The 22,084-nt window shown below is 41.5% G+C and overlaps 1 protein-coding gene across 1 annotated transcript in view; it reads left to right on the forward strand.

The window, feature by feature from the left end:
• The window catches only part of gpr153 (G protein-coupled receptor 153), a 45,190-nt gene that overhangs the window by 12,779 nt on the left and 10,327 nt on the right, over positions 1-22,084 (forward strand). The window contains exons 2-3 of the mRNA XM_023427538.2: positions 1,731-2,355; positions 6,075-6,504. Coding sequence (XP_023283306.1) covers positions 1,982-2,355; positions 6,075-6,504 — 804 coding nt within the window. The 5' untranslated portion in view covers positions 1,731-1,981. The remainder of the gene's footprint in view (positions 1-1,730; positions 2,356-6,074; positions 6,505-22,084) is intronic.

The following is a 22,084-nucleotide window of genomic DNA, read 5'->3' on the forward strand; positions in this document are numbered from 1 at the left end:
CAGTCCAAGCACCTGGGAATTCCTTCGATCAAAGCTATGAATCACTCATCATGTGCTTTTAACACTTTTCAACACAGTGGGTTTTCTTTGGTTATGTCCATAGTGAAATGTTAGTGGTGGATTCACACAATATTATAATATTATATATGTAGCTGTTTGTAGTCTACAGGAGCCAGTCCAGACTGTGGTTTGCCCTCAGTTCCTTTTGTTATTGTCAGCTTTCCAAGCATGAGACACCACTGGCTGGCATCATTTCCAGTCAGAGGTGTGTTGATGTAGTACCACTGTTTCATTCCTAACAAACTGTTCCACGTTTTTCCTAGAGCAGAAGTGAGGCTTTACATTTTAGGTGTTACTTGTGTTACTTGGAGGCCAATTGGTGTTGCTCTCCCTTGGCCAAACAGTAAAGTCACCAGAGTTGATGCTTTTGTGTCAATATGAAGGCTTTTGAAAAATGAATGAATATAACATGATGAGTTTACAAGACCATCTCTAACTTCAAACAACACAGGTCCTAAGGAGCATACAGATGCAGCTTCATAACCCCCTGCATCAGCAGGACTGAATCTGATTGGCTGACAGACGTTTATGGTGCCATTGGAGGGAAGAGTGAGAGAGGAGGATTAGATCAGTGGAAGTGAGAGCAGGGTGATGATGACGTTGTTCTTGTCATTTCCAGTGTCCCCTCTCAGGGGTTTTGCCCACAGCACATCAGTGTTTGGACAAGCCAAAAGACAGGAAATAGATGTGACAACATGTTCCAGTTGTGCCAAGCATTTTTCACTCCTCAGTGGGACAACCAAAGTCATCCTCTTGTCCTCATCCTCTTTCCTGTTATACTAGAAATGGCCCTCAACAAACTGTCTTTTATGTGCGTCTGTTCTCTAGATGGCAGCTCGTAACAAGACTGCATACGATTCTGTTTTAAACAACAAAACCAAAAATCAGAAACACCTTATGTAATGAAGCACTGTAAATCAGCACCACAAAGTTCTGCCTAAATAATGCTGTTGAGTTGAATCAGCACCTCTGTGACAGAAGCAATAAAACAATAAGTGTAACTCACAATTATCTTCTATGAATGAATGTATTGATTCTTTATCATCGGGATTAATCATTTGGTCTGCAGCCTAAAACCCAAAAGATATTCAATTTACGATGATATAAAAGCAACCAATTTTCACAATTGAGGAGCTGGAAAAAAATGTCTTTCTTCTTCTCATCAACTACACAATTCATTTACTAATTGTTTCAGCACCAATTCTAAACTTCACAAAATGTGATATATTTAGGTTGGTCCTGTTGGATTGATTGTATTGTTTCTGTTGTTTTGTTCATCTACTGTAGCATTTTGGTGTAACTTCAGTATTTATAGCTCCCTGCTTAACCGTGACCATCAGAGCAGTTTGGGTTCACCTTTGTTATTCACGTTTTCTGTGAAAACGCAGTTGCACATGACTAGGTTTTTGCTATTCCCTGTCATTTCACTCGCAGCATTTTTTAAAATGAGCCCTGCTGACTTGTTACTGTTTAACCACATGAGATGGATGGCTTTTTGTATTAACAGTAATAGTTAAACTGTTCTAATTAATGTAACCCTATTAGTCCTGGGATGAGGGATTATGTATGATTAAGGATTATTTTGAATTGGACTGTCTAATATAATTTTCTTTACATCCTCACTTCCTCTCTGATCACTCTGCTTCCCTCTTTTCTTTCCCCCTCTCCAGCCTCAGGATTGTAAAGGAACTGGCCCTCTTCCATCCTCCCCCTCTAACTTCCCACAGTGTGGCATCACTATGTCCTTCCCCTGCTGTGCCCAACACATGGAGAGTGCACGCCCACGCAGATAGGATGCCTGCCTTGCCCACTGCCCTGCATCCCCTCCTGCCCATCACCACCTCCTCCTTCTCCTCGCGTGTACCTGCTCTTGCCAACAGTTCCTTGAGGCGCCCAAGGTTCCACCCTGCCCCACTCCAACATGGTGGATGAGGTAACCACCATGAAGGATGAGGTCATCAACGCCAACACGCTGCCTTGGCTGGTCTGCTCAGGCGTGTCCATCCTGGCCAATACTTGGAGCATCCTTAGTGTCAGTGCCAAGCAGAAAAAGTGGAAGCCGCTGGAGTTCCTCATCTGCACCCTGGCAGGCACGCACATCCTCAACATGGCCATCCCCATCACCATGTACTGTGTCATAATGCTGCGCCGTCAGCACTCCAACTACGAGTGGAACGAGGGTCTGTGCAAGGTGTTTGTCTCCACCTTCTACACTCTCACTTTGGTCACCTGCTTCTCCGTCACCTCGCTCTCTTATCACCGCATGTGGATGGTGCGCTGGCCTGTAAACTACAGGTAAGATCGTTTCTGATTGTGGCGTTACAAAATTGTTCTGTTTATGCACAGGGGAGTGCCATTTTTAAAGGGTTATTTCAGCCAAATGACAAACTTACCTCTTGTACAGTATAGACAGATATCACACTAGTAGATATAATTTATAATTGTTTATACTTGCCCAGGTTTTAGATATCTGTCTCTGAGATTTCTTCCTTGAATATTTATTTTTATTTGTGGTCCTTCTAGCACAAAATGGCATTGAAAATTGTACAGCAACATTCTTTCCATAGACAGTGTTCTGGTTACTCTACAGACCTTGCTGTAAAAAATGTTTATTTGTAGTACATTTCACTGAAGAAGTGGTCTCCATTAAAACTGTTGACTGTGGATTATGTCCATGGCTAGATACCGCAAGAGGAGAGTGAGAAAATATGTTTATCATTTAAGGTGAACTGACCCTTTAAGATGCGTCTGAACATTTCATCACACGCATTTAAACTTGGTATGTAAGCTTTAAATATGTAGGTTTTTCATATGTAGGTTCACATCAAGGTGTTTTACTCAGCAAGATACTGCAGAGACACTGATGTACTGATAAACAGATTCTGATCTGCTCACCACTGTTTTTGCTTTTTTTATATTCAGCTATTAATTTTTCTAAAATACTCAACAATAGAATTTGTATAAAGACATTTTAACCTCCTGCGCAGCTTTCCATAAACACATCTACCAAAGAACCTGAGTAAGGCAACATTGTGGCTTTTAAGATTTATGCATTTCTGAGCTGATTCAGATGGGATGGGACTGCTGTTTAGATAATTGTCACTTGTTAGAGTGTTTACCTCCGTTTTTGAGAGGGATGCTCTGCATCAGGTGAAATCGCCCTCCTGCCGACACATCTGCTGGTTGCAGTTATTTGGGGTAATACCATGTAATACCCTCTAGACTGAGCATCTGCCAACGCTAGCTTCTAGCTTCATTTGGCTCCTCACAACAAGTGATATTACAAAGTAACACTGAATAATGAAGATCTGGTTCACCTCGCATTAACAGTCAGCACCCTCCTGCAGTAACACCATTTTGGTCTCGTTAGACTCCCCAAGACATCTGCTGTTCACACATAATCAGATGTTCTGAGCAACATTGCTGCTTCCTTCACAACAAGATTTTGATGCTATTTCTGTCTGTATTCAGGGATGCATAACAGCTGCTTTAACATGACCTGTGCTGATGATTATTAAACAGAAGCCATTATTTTTGTGCGAATAAGATCCAATTCTTTGGAATGTTCACTTTTACAAAGACATTTAATGAATAATAATATTATGTTGGCATTTCTCTTTACAACATTCACATGAATAAGGAGAAAATCTGTTTAGATTTTCTGATTTCAATACCAGGGATTTATTGTATGATGTCTTTGGTTTAGTCTGCTATGTCATCTGCAATGATACATGGTAATGATAGTTGCACAGTAATACATCTAAAAGCATATTGATCACATACAATGATCAATATACAAATTGTAATTTGTGCATCTTAAGAACATCTCACCTTGAAGCACGTCTCAGGGATCTTGGCCTGCTGCAGTCCAGCTGTTATTCGCGCAGAGCAATCATTTGCAGATGAATGCAATTCTAGAGCAAATACTGTGGCAAAGGCACATATGAAACCAGTGTTCATATCTGCTGAATACAAACAAGCTGCTGAGTGTGTTATTGAAATGGCGCAGAAACTGGTGCTGTGGTACATGTGGTGAGAATCAGTATTCTGTTGCCTCACTCTCCCTACCTTTCTGGAAAACAAAGAGTGATTGTACTTCCTGTGGCATCAGGCCTGCAGATGCTCAGCCTACTGTCAGCTTGGCCAATTTTGCAGCACCATGGAGATAAGCAGACATTCAAACAATATATGCAAACTTCCTTTTAAATCTATGCTCAATCTTGATATCAATATTGTTTGTGCAGCTGTCACTATTGGCAGTTGCCCACACAGAGATATCAGGCTTTACATAAATGCTTTTATCTCCCTCGTCTGTTCTCTCACTCATCTGACTGTACTGTCTCATTTCCTATCTGGAAACACTGACTTTCCTCTCGGCAGCTCGTCTACTTGTTTCCAAGTCACTTTAAACAACGATATGGTACACTGATAGCTCAGGTGATGCACCGTGTAATTGCTGTTCATCTTTGATGTAAATTGCTCCACTTTTGCCCTCCTGAGCTAGCATGGCTGCCTTGTCGCTGACATTAACACACACTGAAGGCCTGAATTATGAATTCAAACCTTGTACTTCGGCAGCTGTTCTCATCACCCTGCACTCACTATCTCTTAGGAGCATTTTCCCTCACAACGCTCTTTCTCTGGTAATAGATTCAAGCAGCTTGGTGACGTAACCTCCACATCATATGCACCTCAGGCACATTCAGGAAAGGCTAGCATTATTACTCACTGTGACAACAAGACCCACTTGTCTTTGCACAAAGCCATAGTGCAAAGATAGAGGCTACTGCTGCTCCCTCTGTGCCACTCATATTGTGTCAGCTAATGCATTACTAGTTCTATATATTTTTAACTGTATGTTAGACTCATTTTGTGTGTGTGTGGGGTGGGGGGGGGGTGATCCTTCAGAGGATTTTAATGAGAGGAAGAAGAGGATAGGCAACATGCTCTGGTTCTCTTGAGAGAGACAGATTGGGTTTCCTGCCAAAACTGCTCCCAGACACTTAATAGGATTTACTGTTTTCCTTCGCAACCACAAATGAAACAGGAGACGTACATTCATGTAAACTGTAGCATTCTGCCTACATGCCACTTGCTATTATATCCACTTTTAATGGAGGCCAGTTTATAGACACTGGACTGAAGTGACTAAAAAGGTGTTTCAAAAATCATGTAATAGACTGAATCTACATATTCTGCAAGCCCCAAAGCCTCTCTCTATGATTTGTTGCTGATACCTTGAACAGCTCAGCACTACTTTAGGTGCAAATGTTTTGGCAGGATAGCACAGTCTTTCATCAAGTTTTGGAAATGTGAACACCTATCACCTCCTGCCATATTTTTAGATGTACGTGTGCTGTTGCAAACCTTGAAAAGTACCACACCGCCAGAGGACACATACACATTCAGCAGATTCCTCGACTGTAACAATTACTTGGAGGTGAGAGGAAATAGAAATCCCTTCGCACTGAAATAGACCTAGATGACAAATAGACCGAGGGATGTGAAAAGCAATCTTTTGCCATCAGCAAAGCATTGATTTCCCACCATTCAACTCCAGTTTATCAAAGTGATGACTGTGTGGGGCGGTGCTTTTTTCAACTTATATGTCTCAGGTGCAGATCTACCATTTTATGGCATTTACAAAAATTTGCCATAACTTAGGTATTTTGTAGGTTTACAAAGGTACGTTATGCCAGCATACTTAATTTACCATCTGTCTGTGAGTTCACAAACAGGTGAGTGGTGTGAGTTGGTGGCCTTTGATATGTCCTAACATCACAGCATGTACTGTCAGTATTAGTGGTCCAAGCACCTGCAAAGTTTGTGATAAAAGTCTAAGCAGAAGTTGTGTCGTGATTTTTTTCAGATCCAACTGTATCGGTGTCAAGGTCCACAAGTTTAAAACCTTTACAGCATGTGCACAGCAGAAAAAAAAGCCAAAGCCAATTGCACTTGAAGGTCTTAGAGTAGATCAACTTCCTTTATGATAAAATCTATGATTCTGCTTCCAGGTTGAGTAACACCAAGAAGCAGGCGGTGCACACAGTGATGGGCATCTGGATGGTCTCCTTCATCCTGTCCACGCTTCCAGCAGTGGGCTGGCATGACACAATCGACCGCTTCTACACTTCTGACTGCAGATTCATTGTGACGGAGATTGGCCTGGGCTTTGGCGTGTGCTTTCTGCTGCTGATTGGTGGCAGCGTGGCCATGGGTGTGATCTGCATTGGCATTGCTCTCTTCCAGACCTTCTCCATTCAGGCGGGCCACAATGCAGACAAGAACAAGTTCAATGTCCCCACCATAGTTGTGGAGGATGCCCAGGGGAAGCGCAGATCATCCATTGATGGATCAGAGCCTCTCAAGACGTCACTGCAGATCACCTACCTAATCAGTGGTATCGTCTTCATCTACGACTTCCTGACGGGCTTCCCCATCCTGGTGAGTCCACAGCCTAAACACACAGTTACCGATGGAGTTGGTTCATTACATTTTATTTATAAAGCACTTTTCTTAATACACAGAGATGCTTTACATGGGTTAAAATGAACACAGAAACATACTGAAAATGTACAACACACAACATTATTACATATTACATATTCTGGATGTGATTAAGGCATGGAAAGGCAAAGTTTCAGCAGCAGAGAAAGAGAGTGAAGGGCGGGGATGAGCTATGTTTTTTTGGTGGAAAAAGGCTATTCTGGTAATTTGATTGACAGGGTGTTCAAATGAGAGGCTGATGTCCAAGATGACTCCAGGTTGTGGGTGTGTGGAGGGAGACAGGGTGAAGTTGTCAGTAGTGAGGCAGAAGTTGGTTTGCATCCATGACTTAATTTCAGTGAGGGAGCTGGTCAAAGTGGAATGGGTTATAGTTGCAATGGATTTTGTGGAGATGTGGAGCTGGACATCACAGGCGTGGCAGTGGAAGTGGAGACCATGACGGCATATGATGTTACCAAGGAGAAAGGACCAAGCTCCGAACCCTGGGGGACGCCTTTGAACAGAGGAGCGGTGGAGGAGGTGCAGTTGTTGATGTTGATGAACTGTTGTCTGTTTGTGAGTTATGACCTTAGCCAGGAGAGGGCTGAACCAGTGATGTTGAAGGAGCATTCAAGGCGGGAGAGAAGAATGGTGTAGTCGATGGTGTTGAAAGCTGCAGTGTGGTAGTGGTCAGGTTGTGGTAGATGGTGTTACGTGCAGCTTTTGGATCACTATTGTGCACCGTTTGCTGGGGTTTTGTTTTGTTCTCTCTCTCGCTCTCTCTCTCTCTCTCTCTCTCTGTCTCTCTCCCAACCTGGTCCTTGTTTTCCAGCGTGTGCCAGGCTGCTGGTTTTTGTTGTTTTTGTTTCTTATTTTAGGTATGGAGGTTGGAGATCACCGGTTGTTCAGTTATTGATTTTTGTTGTGGTTTAGGTTAGTTTTGAGATAGGCAGTATAGAGGGGAGTCACTGAGTGCAACTGCCCATGGCGAGGCTGGCTCAGCAACCTCCCCTTTTTTTTTTTCTTTTTGGCCAGGATCTCCACCCCTCTTTTGTTTCCTTTAGTTTTGTTGAGTACATTACACTTTTGCTATGTTTAAAATTTACTACTACTACTTTAAAACGTATTCTTAATTTGGCATCTCTCTCTGGCGTCCTTCTCCATGTTCCGGTCTCCAGTAGTTCTGGTAATGGGGAGGCCGTAACAGATGGTATCAATTTTGGTTTGGAAAAATGTAAGGAAAGAATTGCAAGAATTGTAAACTCTGAAGGAGTTGGAGGTGTTGTGACTGGGTTTGAGAAGTTTGTTTATTGTGGAAAAGAGAGCCATGGGGTTAGTGGGTCCAGAGTGTATGAGAGTGTCTTTGTATCGTAGGATGTAGTCTGTGTAGGCTTGGAGATGTACTGTTAAACTAGTTTTCTTGTAAAGTTTTTCAAGCTGGTGTTTGCAGGAATTCTTTCTGCAGAGTTCAGGAGTATACCAGGGAGCTGAGCGTGTGAATAAGACTGTTTTGGTTTTGACGGGAGCCAGCTGATCAAGACAGGAGAAGAGTGTGTTGTTGTAGTAGCTGACAAGACTTGAGGGGTTATCAGGCAGCGGGGGAGGGGAGGCAGACATTTTACTTTCAAGAGCGGCAGAGAGAGCTGAGGGGGAGATGGATTTGAGATTTCTGAAGGAGATCTTGCGTTTCTTTGGGGATGGGGATAGTTTCAATGTCCAAAGTGATTGCCATGTGGTCAGAGATGTTGAGGTTGAGGCTGGAGAGTTGATGTATTGTAAGACCAGTGGAACAGACCAGATCCAGGATGTGACCATGACTGTGAGTGGGGAAGTTGATATGTTATGTAAAGTTGATGCATTGCAGCAGTTCCAGGAACTCTATGGCAGATTTACAGTCGGTGTCATCATTGTGGAGATTGAGGTCACCAAGGGGGGAAAAGGAGGGGTTTGGCTTGGGTAGTTAATAGCAGTGACCAGAGGAGTGGGACCAGAGAGTTTGACGGTGAGATGTTCAAAAGAACGAGCAGCAGGAATGGAGACGATGGTTGTTTTAATGTCTTTCCTGTAAACAGCAGCAACTCCACCTCCCCGCCCTTCAGGACGAAGAGGTTTATCAATGTATGTGAATCCTGTAGGTGTGGTCTGAGAAGTAGTCCAGTGGTTTTTGCCAGGTTTCAGTGAGGCAGAGAAAATCTAGGTTACTGTCAGTTATAAATGAATTCAGGATGAGGCTTTCATTGTTGAGTGAGCGAGTGTTGTGCAAAGCCAGTTTCAGGTGACGTTGCTTTGTGTTAGGTTGTGAAGACGGAGGGAGGGGAAAGAGATTGGACAGATTCACATGTTGTTTGTTGTGATGATATAATGAGGAAGTTGGGGTGCGACAGAACCAGAGAGATGGGATAGAGTTTGGGGATGTTGTGTACGATGTTGTGGGTAAACATACGGACAGAGCCTCTGTGTAGAGGATGGCCTCTGCAAAGTATTCCAGCTTCCTTGAAAATGTCCATGCTGTCCAGACAAAGTTGGTTGTTGAGATTGTGAAGATCTTAAGTGGAGCGGCATGGTCTGGTTGGAGCGTGCTAGCACAAAGCTAGCTCAAGCTTATAGCCTGGAGCTAGCTGGTGTGCATCTGTTACGTCCTACCGTTTAAGCGGCCCTAAGGGGCGCACAAATCTCCAACAGTGACCCAACAAACTCATAACACTCCTGTAAAATAATAAAGGGTTTATTTGACATACATGTACAAAAGGATCAGGACACTAAATTGAAACAACAAAAGACACAAAAATCTCAGGTTGAGAGGCAGCAAAACAAATATCACAGAACAAACATCACTGCATTTACCCTCAACAACCAGTACAGGTGACCAACACAAAAGTGGAGTGTAACAGCCACACCAAGTCACCCCAATTAGATGAACTGCAAAGTTGTTGCCATATCCCAACAGCAACACAAAGACCCAACAAAAGTGAACTGCCACTACCACAACAGAAAATAACCTAGCAAAACACACTGACGTGATGAACTGGGAGGCCAACCCCACCACACTAAGATCCAATGAGCTGTGGAGTGACTATACCCCCCCCCCCCAACAAATGTTGAGTGCAGATACCACAACAAAAGGTCACACACCACCAGTTACTGCACCGAAAAGTATTTATCACAGCTACACAAGACAAAGCTAAAGAACTTGAGATAGCGTCAACCAACAAAAGACATTGCAATTAAGCTTTAAGACAAGGCCTACTGCCACACACAGACAGCGTACCCACACCCAGGTATACCACTAAAAATAAAAAAGATAAAACAACAAAGTGGCCAGACTCAGTCTGCCCGATGACTACCTGATCAGGGTGCCCTCAGGCAAACTCCTAGTCACTAAAATGAACATCTAGTAAAAAGCACAAATAGACAAGCAGCAAAACCACAAAGGATTTAACAAAGGAGAAGCACACTGAATTGAAACAAAAGCCTTTAGGTCCACAAACACTCACATTTACCTCACCTCATCGATGTTCTATTCTGGACGAGCCCCCAATTGTTATGCCCCACCTTTAAGTTGCCCTAAGGGGCGCACAAAGCTCCACTAGTTACCCAACAAACTCAGAAGACTCCTCTAAAATAATAAAGGGTCTATTTAACATGTGCAAAAGGATCAGGACACTAAATTCAAACAACGAAAGACACAAAAATCTCAGGCTGAGAGGCAGCAAAACCAGAAGTCCCCATGCTGAAGGGCTCTGCCAAAAAACACTGGGAAGGCATGCTGCCGTTACAGCATCCCAGGAGTATCCATCCATGAGACACCTTGAGTCCTGGAACTAGCAGGAGAGGAAACTTCTTGACGTGTAGATTTGGAGACACTAATCGGTAGTCTTTGTCTAGATTTGAGGATGGTGGGTCAGTAGCATGTAACCATAAACTCACAGGACAACTTTATTGGCCAGGTTAGAGCGTCAAAGGCAGTGATTTTAGAGGCAGAAACTAGGATCAGGGACGGGGCAGCAGCCACAATGCATCAGCATCCGCAATCTTGAGAGTAAACCAAGAGGGAGCTGTAGTTCAAAATAGCCAAACTAGGAGTAAGACATTATAGTATTTCTTTAGGCTTAGTCATATTGGCCAAGAGGTCAAACATTAGACATAGAAATTAGACTTCTGGATCAGTTGTGGCTGAGTGTGTAAACATCTGTTTCTTTCTGTTAAACACTTACTTCCAGTTTAGAGGCCGGTATTTCCTAGATCTCAAAGATTCTTCTGTCTATTTGTATCAAAAAATGTTTTAACTTGCTCACAAAGTTTCAACTGTATTACCCAATGCAAACAAGCAATGTAGCTGCAAGGAACACGTCCTTGTTTGTTTTCTCAGGGCATGTTCAATTATTATGGAAATGTAAAGTTATTGTTGCATGTAATATATCGTTATCATACAATGTAAGTATAAAACAATGCAAAATCATTCAATTTTGTTGATTTAAAAAATATTGTGACTGCTTTGTGGTGTAGCTTTAAACCTGACAGCCCAAAATAAATTCATATGGTGAATTAAGGTTTGTACACACATAAACTAAGTTTACTCATGTTATGATTATGACTTGAGTCAGTTATGAGGTTAATTAAGTTCCAGCGTGTGTCTCCCCATTGCTGTATTTTTGTGGCCTTTCTTTGCTTCTCACAGTAACAACTTTCAGTATTATCATATGAGTCAGATGGTGTATGTTGCAAATTGTTGGCCCCTCTTAGAAAACAGCCACACATACTAACATAAACTGATGGCAGCCGATGGCAGCCATTTTTGTTACCTCTTCGTAACTGAGACTGTTTGCTGAGGATAAGGGAGATTAATTGAGTCAGCACTGGAGAGAGACAGAATGAAAAATGGGTAAAAATAGAAAAAATAAAGCGAAAATAACAGTTTGAGAGAGAAGTTTATCCACTGTAGCCCCTGTAATGTGCTGTTTTATTATTTACATGAACTTCAATGTTTCTGCTCATGTGGAGCTGTAAGTAGGTCAGACTGAACGCGTATGGATGGTATATGTGTCTTTATATACAGTGTATAGTGTGTATATTGGAGGAGGGGTAAAGTGATGATTCAATTCTGACAAATAAGGACTAAAAATAGTAACAGCAATGATGATAATGAAAACATTATGTTGCCCAGTACAGTTAGGGTTAGAAAAATCTCCAACGGTCTCATTTATCCTGGCCTGTGACAATGTGTGTAGGTCACAGGCCTGACCCTGTTGTCCCAGTTAGAGGTTACAGTTAAGCACTCCAGCCATCTTCCCCATGTTGTCAGCTGGGGAACTCTGGGCATTAAAAACAGAGTGTAACTCCTCCCCTTTACTTCCCTAGGAAACTGATCGCCATTTTGTTTGCAAATTCCTCCCTCAGGTTCTCATTTATTTTTTAACAAGTCAGTTCATTGGTTGTCTATGCAGACTTGAGAGCCAGTAGAAAGCTGAAGGCTTATTGTTTGTGATGCAGCTAAATCATCCATCCTGTCATCTTTAAAGCAAGTCACTGTGGTAGGGATTTTTTCCATACAGAAAATCAACTGAATTAAAATTTTTTTGTCATAGCAAGTAGCTTCTGCTCATGTTTAAGACACAGGGATTACAGTCTGAAATCGTAATGGTACAAGTTTTGTAAACTGAGGTTGACTTGTGCATGGTATTGCTCTCTTAGTGGGGGAACATACTGTATCAAAGTACCTCAGCATCAGTTTATATATAATACATTGCCTCAGTTCTGTTATCATTTGTGCAAGCCATCTGTTAGTTTACATTAAACAAACATTTTTTTAATTAAGTGCTGTACACCTGAGGCAAGCCAAACAGAAACTCCTGCACAAAGCACCTCTATCTGCACAAACCTTTAGTGCTGAAGCACACAACAAGACAATAGTTCTTTGGACATAATCAAAGGAGAAATACACTTTAGGGTTCTTAATTGCACGGTTGTTATTGTTTGCTGAATCTTTGGGAAGACTTGACCAATTACTAACCTTGAAGAAATGATTTTACTTTAGTGATAATAACTTTGCACATTAGCATTATACTGCTTCAAAGAAATACCAAATATCTATTAACTCATTCTTTGAATATTCTTTTCCACTGCTGGTTTTGCTAAGTTAAGTGTTATGAGTACTAACAAAATATCCTACAGTTTTGTTGTGACGTTGAACACTGCAATACATAAAATTCCACATAGTCTCTCCTCCAAAAGTGCCAGTGATATCCAGATCATAAACAATATCATCCAATCCTCATTTTTTCATATTGCAATACACTGTAATACTTTCTTTTAAAAGCCTCAAGCTAGAATTATCCTTTTTATGCCTCTTACATTATCTGTGAATTTTAATATGAGGACACAATAACACCTTGCAGGTCTTGGCTTTTAAAGTGATCTCAAATTAGGTGTAAAGTCACGCTTTCGGTTTTCTGTAGGATTATCCAAATCTGCTGCCATTTACCAGTCTCTGCCCACCAAGAGCTGAGCTATCACAAACCTTCCCCAAAATGCTTCCTTTTCTCACTCACACAAAAAAGCCTGTTTTAATAAGCTGACAAATTCATTTCTGTGTGCATGGGTTTGCTTCTACCAGCCACCTCTGTGTTTATTTTCCTTTGTTACCAATGGCATTAGCCACAAAAGCATTGAATTAGCTCTTGCTCTACAACAAAGAGCATGTAGCATCTGATGAGATGAGATTTGGGGGCGATGTAAGCTTGTCATAGTTTCTACCAAAAATGAATGTGAATAAAGGTACAGAGACTGAATGAACTTCATTATTAAATCCTTGCTGGGAAGAGTAATTACTCAGCACTGATGAGCTCACTGGTCTTGAGGCACCACAGCTGCTGTTTGTTGTTCAAAAAGAATCAAAATGCTTTTTATGAATAAGTGAATTTCAACATGAGACATGAATAGCATAAATGCCACTATTTCTTTGTTACAATGCCTCGTTATTGTGTTTTGGTTAATAAGCGTGTGTCACAAGGTTTAAAAGCAGGACTCTATACTGACGTGTTTGAGTTCAGGATTGGACAGGGTCTTGTTGCCTCATAAGCTGGAAGTTCACAGAGTTTATATGAAAAGACAGTGATTTTGTGTGTGTGTGTGTGTGTATGTATATATATGTGTGTGTGTGTGTGTGTGTGTGTGTGTGTGTGTGTGTGTGTGTGTGCGCGTGTGTGCGCACAGCAGAGCGGGTGGTGGTACTGACAAAAGATCATATTTCCAGTGCAGTGACAGAAACAACAAAAGCCATCTTTATGACCTGATACAATGAGTTATTTAAATGCATAGAAAACCGTAACACAAATACAAATGAACATATAAACTTGTTTTCAATTGTGTGGTGTTAAATTGAGGATATAGATATAAGAACAGAACAGAATAGAATCACCATTCTTGGAAAACCATTATAGATGCTACAAAAAACCAAAGCAGTCATTTATACGAGCGTCCGTCATATAAATGCTCATTTATATGAGCATTTATAAGATGCCAACATTTTTATATGAAAGTGAACCCATGGCTGTAGTGATTTTTTGTGATGTGATTTTGTTTTTTAGAAAAACAAAGGAAAAAATTGAACTCCAAATCTAAAAATCGTTTAGAAATCAGTACATCATGCAGCACCAACACTCATTATATAACTCTTTGTAATAGTAGACGTTACATCATTTTTCTTCAAATAAACTTATAGTAAAGTTAAAGCTGGTCATTTGATGCCATTGTTAAAGATCCTGTTATTAATTCATAGGCTATAAAAGAGAATTTTAGGAGTTTAAAACACTGTAATGCTGTAACATCATAACCTAGTATTTTAAGAATCACAATGTTTTGTAATGTGTTAGAACATTTTCCGAGGTAACGTGCATGTTTTAAATCTTACATGAGGTCTGCATTCAATTATTATGCACTCTGGTTCCAAGTATGATGTCCAACGTCTTTTGTCGTCTCCACTGGCTTTGGCCTGCCAGATTTTAGACTAGGTCAGCTCCGTAGACAAACAAGATCAATATCAGGCTGAGACTTCACAACTTCATCAAGTCACATAGTGTGTGGTTGGTGGTCAAGTTCAAGGTATGACCAGAGGAGGTGACACCAAAGATAACGAGTGTGAGTTAATCAATCTGATCAGTGTCTTGGCCTGATGCATTAGGGATGAGGATTAGACATAGAACCTGTCAACTGCTTCCAGCTCCTCAGATGTAAGGATTAGATGCTTTTCTTTGTCATGATAGTAAAGACTTTTTTCACTATTTTCTGATAGACAAATTTTATAGACAAATAGTTAGGCAGTTAATTGAGAAAATAATCCGCACATTACTCAATAATGACAATAATTGTTAGCTGCAACCCTGCTACTTTCATTCAAAATCCAGTTGTCCACTCCTGAGATAAAAATAATTCAGCACGGGCAGGGATAGACCAGAGGGATAAACCCCCGGTGCCTGTGACATAATGTGCATGCCAATTAAGCATAATGTACATTTCTGCCGCTTTAATTTAATAAATTCAACAATATAATCATGCTATTTCCAACACTTTGTTGGCACAACGGTAGCGTGAACTGTGGGTTTAGGGCTACGCCTCTTGTTGGGGGCAATCATCCAGGCGCCCTGTCTTCCCAGCAGCTCCCGAGCAGCTGATAAATGGAGCCATGCTTCCAAGTCACTGAGCCTTGCCTCCATTCCAGCAAATAAACTGCATTTATTACATCTACTATTATCGCTAAAGGAGGCAGAGGAATAACTAAACATCAGACACTGAGCAGAGAGAGCAGGAGAATGTTTGGGGGAGAGAGAAGCCATTGCTAACTGCTAAGCTAAAGAAACTAAAAGATCTGAATAGCATGTAAACAGCAGAAACGCTAGCAACTGGAAATGAGGCAATACAGATACTGCAGCACAGTCAGTCACAGACTTTCACAGATGTAATACTGACCCATGCAACAAAGTAGATGTACAGTATGGACAGCCAGAATACAACATTAAAGACTGTAAACATGAATGAAGAATATGATATTGGAGGACATCAAGCAACTTCCAGTTTCCACCAATAGATAGGACCTGAGCCACACGATCTCCTCTACACCAAGAAGGCCTGGGAAGAGGGCAGAATACACAAACATACGAGAGGCAAAACCAAGCACAGCATTCATATGGAGACATACACAAATACAAAGAGAGGGAGAAAGACAAAGATCCACCTCAAAAACATCTGGTATGAGGCAATGACAGCCAGGGGAGGAAGAGAAGTCCCGGGACGGCCAGTGGTCCAGCACAGAGAGCCTGAGTGAAAGGAGAAGACAGAGAGAACTAGGGAGAGAGGCAGAGAGAGAGAGACAGAAAGAGAGAATAAGAGAGAGACATAGGCACACAGCCTGGACACTCATATGCTTGAAGTAATAAACAAGTGAGTTTAAGAGTTACAGTGGTTATCAGAAAGTTAAAAAGTGATGTCACCAGCAGGACAACATGGACTCTAGTGTACATAGGCCCCTACTAGGTTTAATGGATTCGTTGAGACTGAAAACAGGAAAATGGTACCAGGCCTGAAATAATCAAAAATAAGCCACTCTCTGAAAGTCAAGCCATTAAAATGGGCATAGGTTTGGATTGAAATTACTTAATGGAGTCAGACAGTCAGATGTCAAAAGGGAGGTTGTTGCAGAGAAAGGGGGGCATGATAGGGAAAGGGCCAGCAGTCTGCTGACTTCTTTTATACTCTGGGGACAGACAGGAGCCCTTTATTCTGAGAACAGAGCAAGGCATGGAATATAAGCTTTAAGGACAAACATGTATGAAGAGGCCTACACATTTATTATTTTGTTTGTCATTACAGACACCTTAATGACTAGGGAGCCAATGAAGGGAAGATAAAATCACTGTAATATGGTCAAATTGTCTGGACTTAGTTCTTATTATAGCTGCAGCATTCTGAACCATTTGAAGTCTACTAGCATGTGGCAGGCCTGTAGAGAAAACGATGATTCCTGTCCTCTCGGCAATATAAAGGGCCACTGGACGAATGCATTCCTGAGGCTCTGGAACCCAGCCGCACCCCTGCAATGGGAGCCGTGGAACTGTGTGCTGTGACTCCAGTCCTGGCCCAGCCAGATGCTCAGGTATGGGAGCTAGACCGGAGGCCTCAATCCTTACCTCCACACCAAACTGGCCCAGCCTTCAGATGAAGGTCTTTTTCAGGCAGAGCCCAGACAACTTCACCCCGACTACTCTTCTCCCCCTCAACACTGATTATTGGGCACTCCATAATAAGGACTGTGTATTTCTTTAACGCAGTCACTAACTGTTTCCCCGGTGCTACAACCTCTGACATACTGAAAAACTCCAGGATCTACTGCCATCTCTCCCTTCCTCCTTCACCAGAGTTAGAGTTCATGTGGGAACAAATGACAGTCTTTCAACCGTCCAAACTAACTGATTTCAATTCTGTCTGCCAGTTCCTAAACTTCCTCAAACATTGTGGGAAAACTGCTTTTGTTTCCGGGCCCACTCCCACAGTAGGTCGTGGCAATGGTCGTTTTGACTAATTGGCCTTCATACTTGGCTGCATTTCACCTGTAGAACTCACAACGAGGCTCTGATTGACAACTTCAACCTGTTCTGGAGTAGCTGTAGCATCCACTTAAACAAGCCTGGCTCTAGGATGCTGATTGCGTACATGCAGCACACGGTGCTGTCTTACCCACGTGACTGACTTTTGATATCTCACACGTCACTCGGAAACGCCCTCTTTCCCTGGGGTCCCTGCCCCCTCTGGTGAATGGTACATGAGCACACTCTACTGCCCCCACCCCCTCTGCATCACCCCCACAATCTCTCCTCTACAAGACCATTGCCAGTACTTTCAGCCCATCAAATATTAATATCTGTATCAATCCAGAGAGCTATATCATCCCTGTTATAATCAATACTCAACCATGCACATTACCTGCATTGGGAGGGGTATATGCTCAACAGTCACCTTAAGGCAAAAATAGCCCTGGTTAATGCTAGGTCTCTGTCCAATAAGACCTTAATTTTAAATTACTTTTTTACCTCCCGTAACCTGGACTTTCTATTTTTAACTGAGACATGGTCTGGTGAAGGTGAAACAGCAACTTTTAATGAACTGTGTCCACTAAACTGTTCTTTCATCAGCACCCCTAGATGTAGTGGCAGAGGGGCAAAGTGGCTGTGGTCGTCAAGAATCCGTTTAAATTAAAGACACTTTATTCAGGACTCACTCCAAATTTGAATCTCAGTCTGTAAAAATTTAATCCAAGTCCACCCTGCTAGTCTGTGTACTAGTCTATAGACCACCCAAGACAGGTAAAGATTTTATATCTGAATTCCTGTCTTGTATTGTCCCACTGTACAACAGATTGTTAATCCTGGGTGAATTTAATATCCACATGTGCTGCCCAGGCAAACCTATGGCAAACGAATTTAAACATGTCCTGGACTCTTTTGGCTTTATCCAGCATGTAACCGGAGCCACCCATGTACTAGGGCATATACTTGACCTCATTATGTCATATAGCTTGACTGTCAACAAACTCAACATTGAAGATGCATGCTTCTCCAATCTTAAACGTATTGTTTTCAATGCCACTTTATCTGGTTCTCAGCCTAGTGTCAAAACATCTGGCTACTACTCTGGCCATAGAAGTTCTCTTACTTCACTTCACTTTGCAGAAGCTTATCAAAGAAAGGCCACCACAACCTCCATCTCTTCTACTGCAGAGCCTTCTCTTAGCTCAGATAAATTAATCTTCCTCTTCCACTCCTCCTTCTCATCTATCTTGGACTCCATAGATCCCCTCAAATATCCACACCCCAAACTAAAAACCAATCAGTGGCTGGATGATCCAACCCATTCCCTTAGGCAGGCCTGTTGTAAAGCTGAACGGAGATGGAAAAAAGATCAGCCAGGCAACAATTTTGTAATTTATCCTCACTCCTCGAATCTCCCACAACATTGAGGCCTATGGAAAAAAATTGGGAAACATCAGATCACGTCTCTTTCCCTCTCCCCTCGACACCCCACCTCCTTGTCCATGTGATCTAGCCTACTTCAATCAATTCCAACAGGTTACTCTGCCCGGATTCAATGTTGACTCCAGGAAGAACGCCATCCTCATTCTGCTAGACCTCAGTGCTGCCTTCAGTACAGCCGAGCATGACATCCTTTTAATACATCTAGAACAGTGGGTCGGTATTAAGGGTACTGCTTTTAACTGGTTTGGATCCTACCTTAAACACAGGACATTTTCAGTGGTTATAGACCAGTTCTTCTCCTCCTCCTCTGCCCCTGTCACCAGTGGATTCCCCAGGGTTCCATCCTCTGGCCAGTCATATTCAGGCTATGCTCCCCCTTGGAAACATGTAAAAACATGTTCTGCCATTTATATGCTGACGATACACAGCTTTACCTCCCACTAAAATCTACAGACTCCCTTCAATCTCTTCTGGACTGCAAACAATGCAACCACGAAGAAGAAGAACCTCCTCCAGAGCTTGAGGTTATGCTACAGCTCCCGACAAAAAAAAAAAAAAAAAACAAGCTCCCGACTAGCATCACAGAAACGCAGAGATAGCTGAAGCTCCTAGAAAGTGATCTTTATCTCCATCCCGAAGGACCACTCTGACAAGAAACCACGTTTAACGGCAAAGAAAAGAAGAAAACACGAGTAAATCCTTGTGTGTCTTCCCACCGCTGGAGACAGCTCTGGGCGAGTAAAGAGATGCGGTTTGATGCCAAGCTGCAACTTTTCTGTTAGACAGGTGAGTAACATCTAATGTTGGTCTGTAGCAAGGGTATCATTGGTCCAAATGACAAACTGTACTGACAAACACTTCAAATGGTATAAATGTATGATTGATGATGTCGACAGACGTTTTAGCGATGTAGCAGAATTTAGCCTGTTCCTGTGGCTCTTGTCCAGCTAGATGCATCAGTAACTTTATTTTACAAGTCAGACAAAGAGACTGTTTGATCAAGAACCAGCGGGTTCAGGATCTGCTTCTTGGCCTCAGCTGTCAACCTTCTCCACTCCGCACCAGTTGTCTATACCACTGTGTGATTGTATACATGTTCATACTGCTGATTCAGAATAATGAATATTTATACCATGATTATACCACTGTCTAATACTGTATTGATTTTAGCATATTCATATTTATCTTTACTATTTATTATAAACACACAACAGACCAAACATGTCTGAACATAAAGAACTTGTATGATCTAAACTAAGTGTCCTCTCACATGTTTGTCTGTATCAGGACCAGAATTCCAGTCCAGTCCTCCCCAATGATGGACCAGCACCTGCCTTTTCTTCTGCGTCTGGCATCATCAATCAACAACAACCACATTACAGTAACACCTTGGAGTATTATTCCTGCGCAGAACAGATATTGTCTATACTGTGATCTTTTGCACATCCTGCTCAGCAGGAGTTTTGTCAACACTTTTGTAAATAGTTTTTTTCATAGTTTTATTTTTTTTAATATGTGTATCTATGTAAATGTATCTTTTTGACTGTTGCAGTATTTTACCTTTTTATTGTTATTTCCTGTTAATATGATACTGCACCAAACACCGAGCCAAGTATCTTGTCAGTAAAAACCTACCTGACAATAAATCTTATTCTCTGATTCTGCCTTTGTGATGATGTCATCATCCCTTCCTCATGCTGCTGTAGCCTGACACCCATGTGTCATGCAGTGTCCCCTTGCCTTCATATTTTTAATGATATAAACATACTGTTTGTATTACAAGTATTCATAATTTGTTCCAGTGCTGTCAACAATTTTAAGTTAAAATTTTTAACAATCGACAATAAATGCACAGAGCCCTGGGCCACTCCTTATTTCTCATCGGAAAATATTATTAATATAATTAATTAATATTATTGCAGAGAACACACTGCTTTCTTTCAGGTAAACAAGACCTTAAGCATGTGAGAGCCAGGTCAGAGATGCCAGATTGGTTTTTGAATAAGTTAGGAGTTTTCACTGATCTGTGCAGTGATCAAAAGCTGCACTATGATCAAGCACCAAGCACCAAGTTTGAATCTGAATCTGTACTAAGAAGATCATCCACCACTTTAAAAATTGCAGTTCCAGTGGAGTGACAGGCCCTGAAAGCAAATTGAAAAAGTTGAGAAAGTTAGTGTTAGATATGTGGGACACAATTCTTTCTAGTACTTTTGAGACTGATAATTATTAAGAGACCCTGGATTAAGTTGTGGTTTCTTAAATAATGGTTTTAGAAATCTAGAGAACTAGAGATGAGTTTAGTTGGTAGAGGGATAAGAAGGCAGGTAGTGGGTTTTGAAGCCAATTTTGTATCTAATATATTTTACTGTAGAAAAAACCAGAAAAATCACAGCTGTAAAGGGCGAGCAGCTCAGAGATGGCTGCTTTTTGTCTGGTGTGTGTCGGGCATGGACATTTGTTTTGGGTGGTGATGGTTGTTGGGCCGTGAGAGCGACAGAGAGAGAGAGAAAGCGGAAGAGAGATTGATGCTGCTGTGATGTAGTGATCAGACCAGTGGAGCAGGCTGTGTGGCCCACTGTGACTATGTGTGGCCATCATCTCCCTCACATCCGTCTCCTCAGCAAATACGTTCAGTGCCATTTGGCAACAGATAGGAGCAGAGTAGCAGAGTGAGACCAGTTTTACAGAATAAGCAGAAGACAACAGGAACATAGTCTGAGTTTTCTTAAGCAGGATAATGTATAGCTTTGTTTTCTGCTCCTGTTTCATCAAAAATTCTAATAAGCTAATTAAACTACTCAAAGTCTGTGTGATTAGCTCAGATCTACAGAATTTTATTACAGAAAAATGCAATGTAGGAGAAAAAATACTTTCATTAAAATGTTACTTCTTTACAGTCCAGTCTGAGTTCTAATCTCACTCTCTATAGTTACTCATTTATAGATGGAAGTGATAAAAGAACTACAGTTTAATGTGCCAGATGTAACATTTCATGTATTATTCTGAAGTTCAGAGTAGGTTCTGAAATGCAGGTCCTGTCATCTGGATCAGACTAAATCTGAACTTAAGCCATTTTGATGGCAGCTTATTTATCTGTGCAAGGTGCAGAGTCGAATTCTCTTAATTCCTGTGTCATATTCTAAAAGCAACTTAGGAAAGTTATTTGATAGCCTAACTACCAAGGAGTTAGCCCATAATATTAAAATATTGTACAGAACTTTATTATTTATTATTATTATAAACTTCAGTTTGGTATCTCATCTGCTGAGGGGCCTGTTTCAAATGGCAAGTGTGAGCTGTTACATTGACCTGCTGATGTCGAGACAACATGAACATGGTGATATACATGCAGTCACTCACTTTGCTTATTTAACCTAATCAATGACGCTGTCTGCGGCTGATTTCACAAAGATACACTTTCATTGTGGCTTAGATATAACAAATAGTCAGACTTCAGATAGATGTCTAAATTCATCTGTTGCACAAAGCAGTTTAGTTTGTGACTATCTTAA

This window comes from Seriola lalandi, unplaced genomic scaffold, assembly GCF_002814215.2.
Source record: "Seriola lalandi dorsalis isolate HSWRI2012SDOR001 ecotype SW California unplaced genomic scaffold, Sedor1 jcf7180002054861, whole genome shotgun sequence".
NCBI classification, from domain to species: domain Eukaryota; kingdom Metazoa; phylum Chordata; class Actinopteri; order Carangiformes; family Carangidae; genus Seriola; species Seriola lalandi.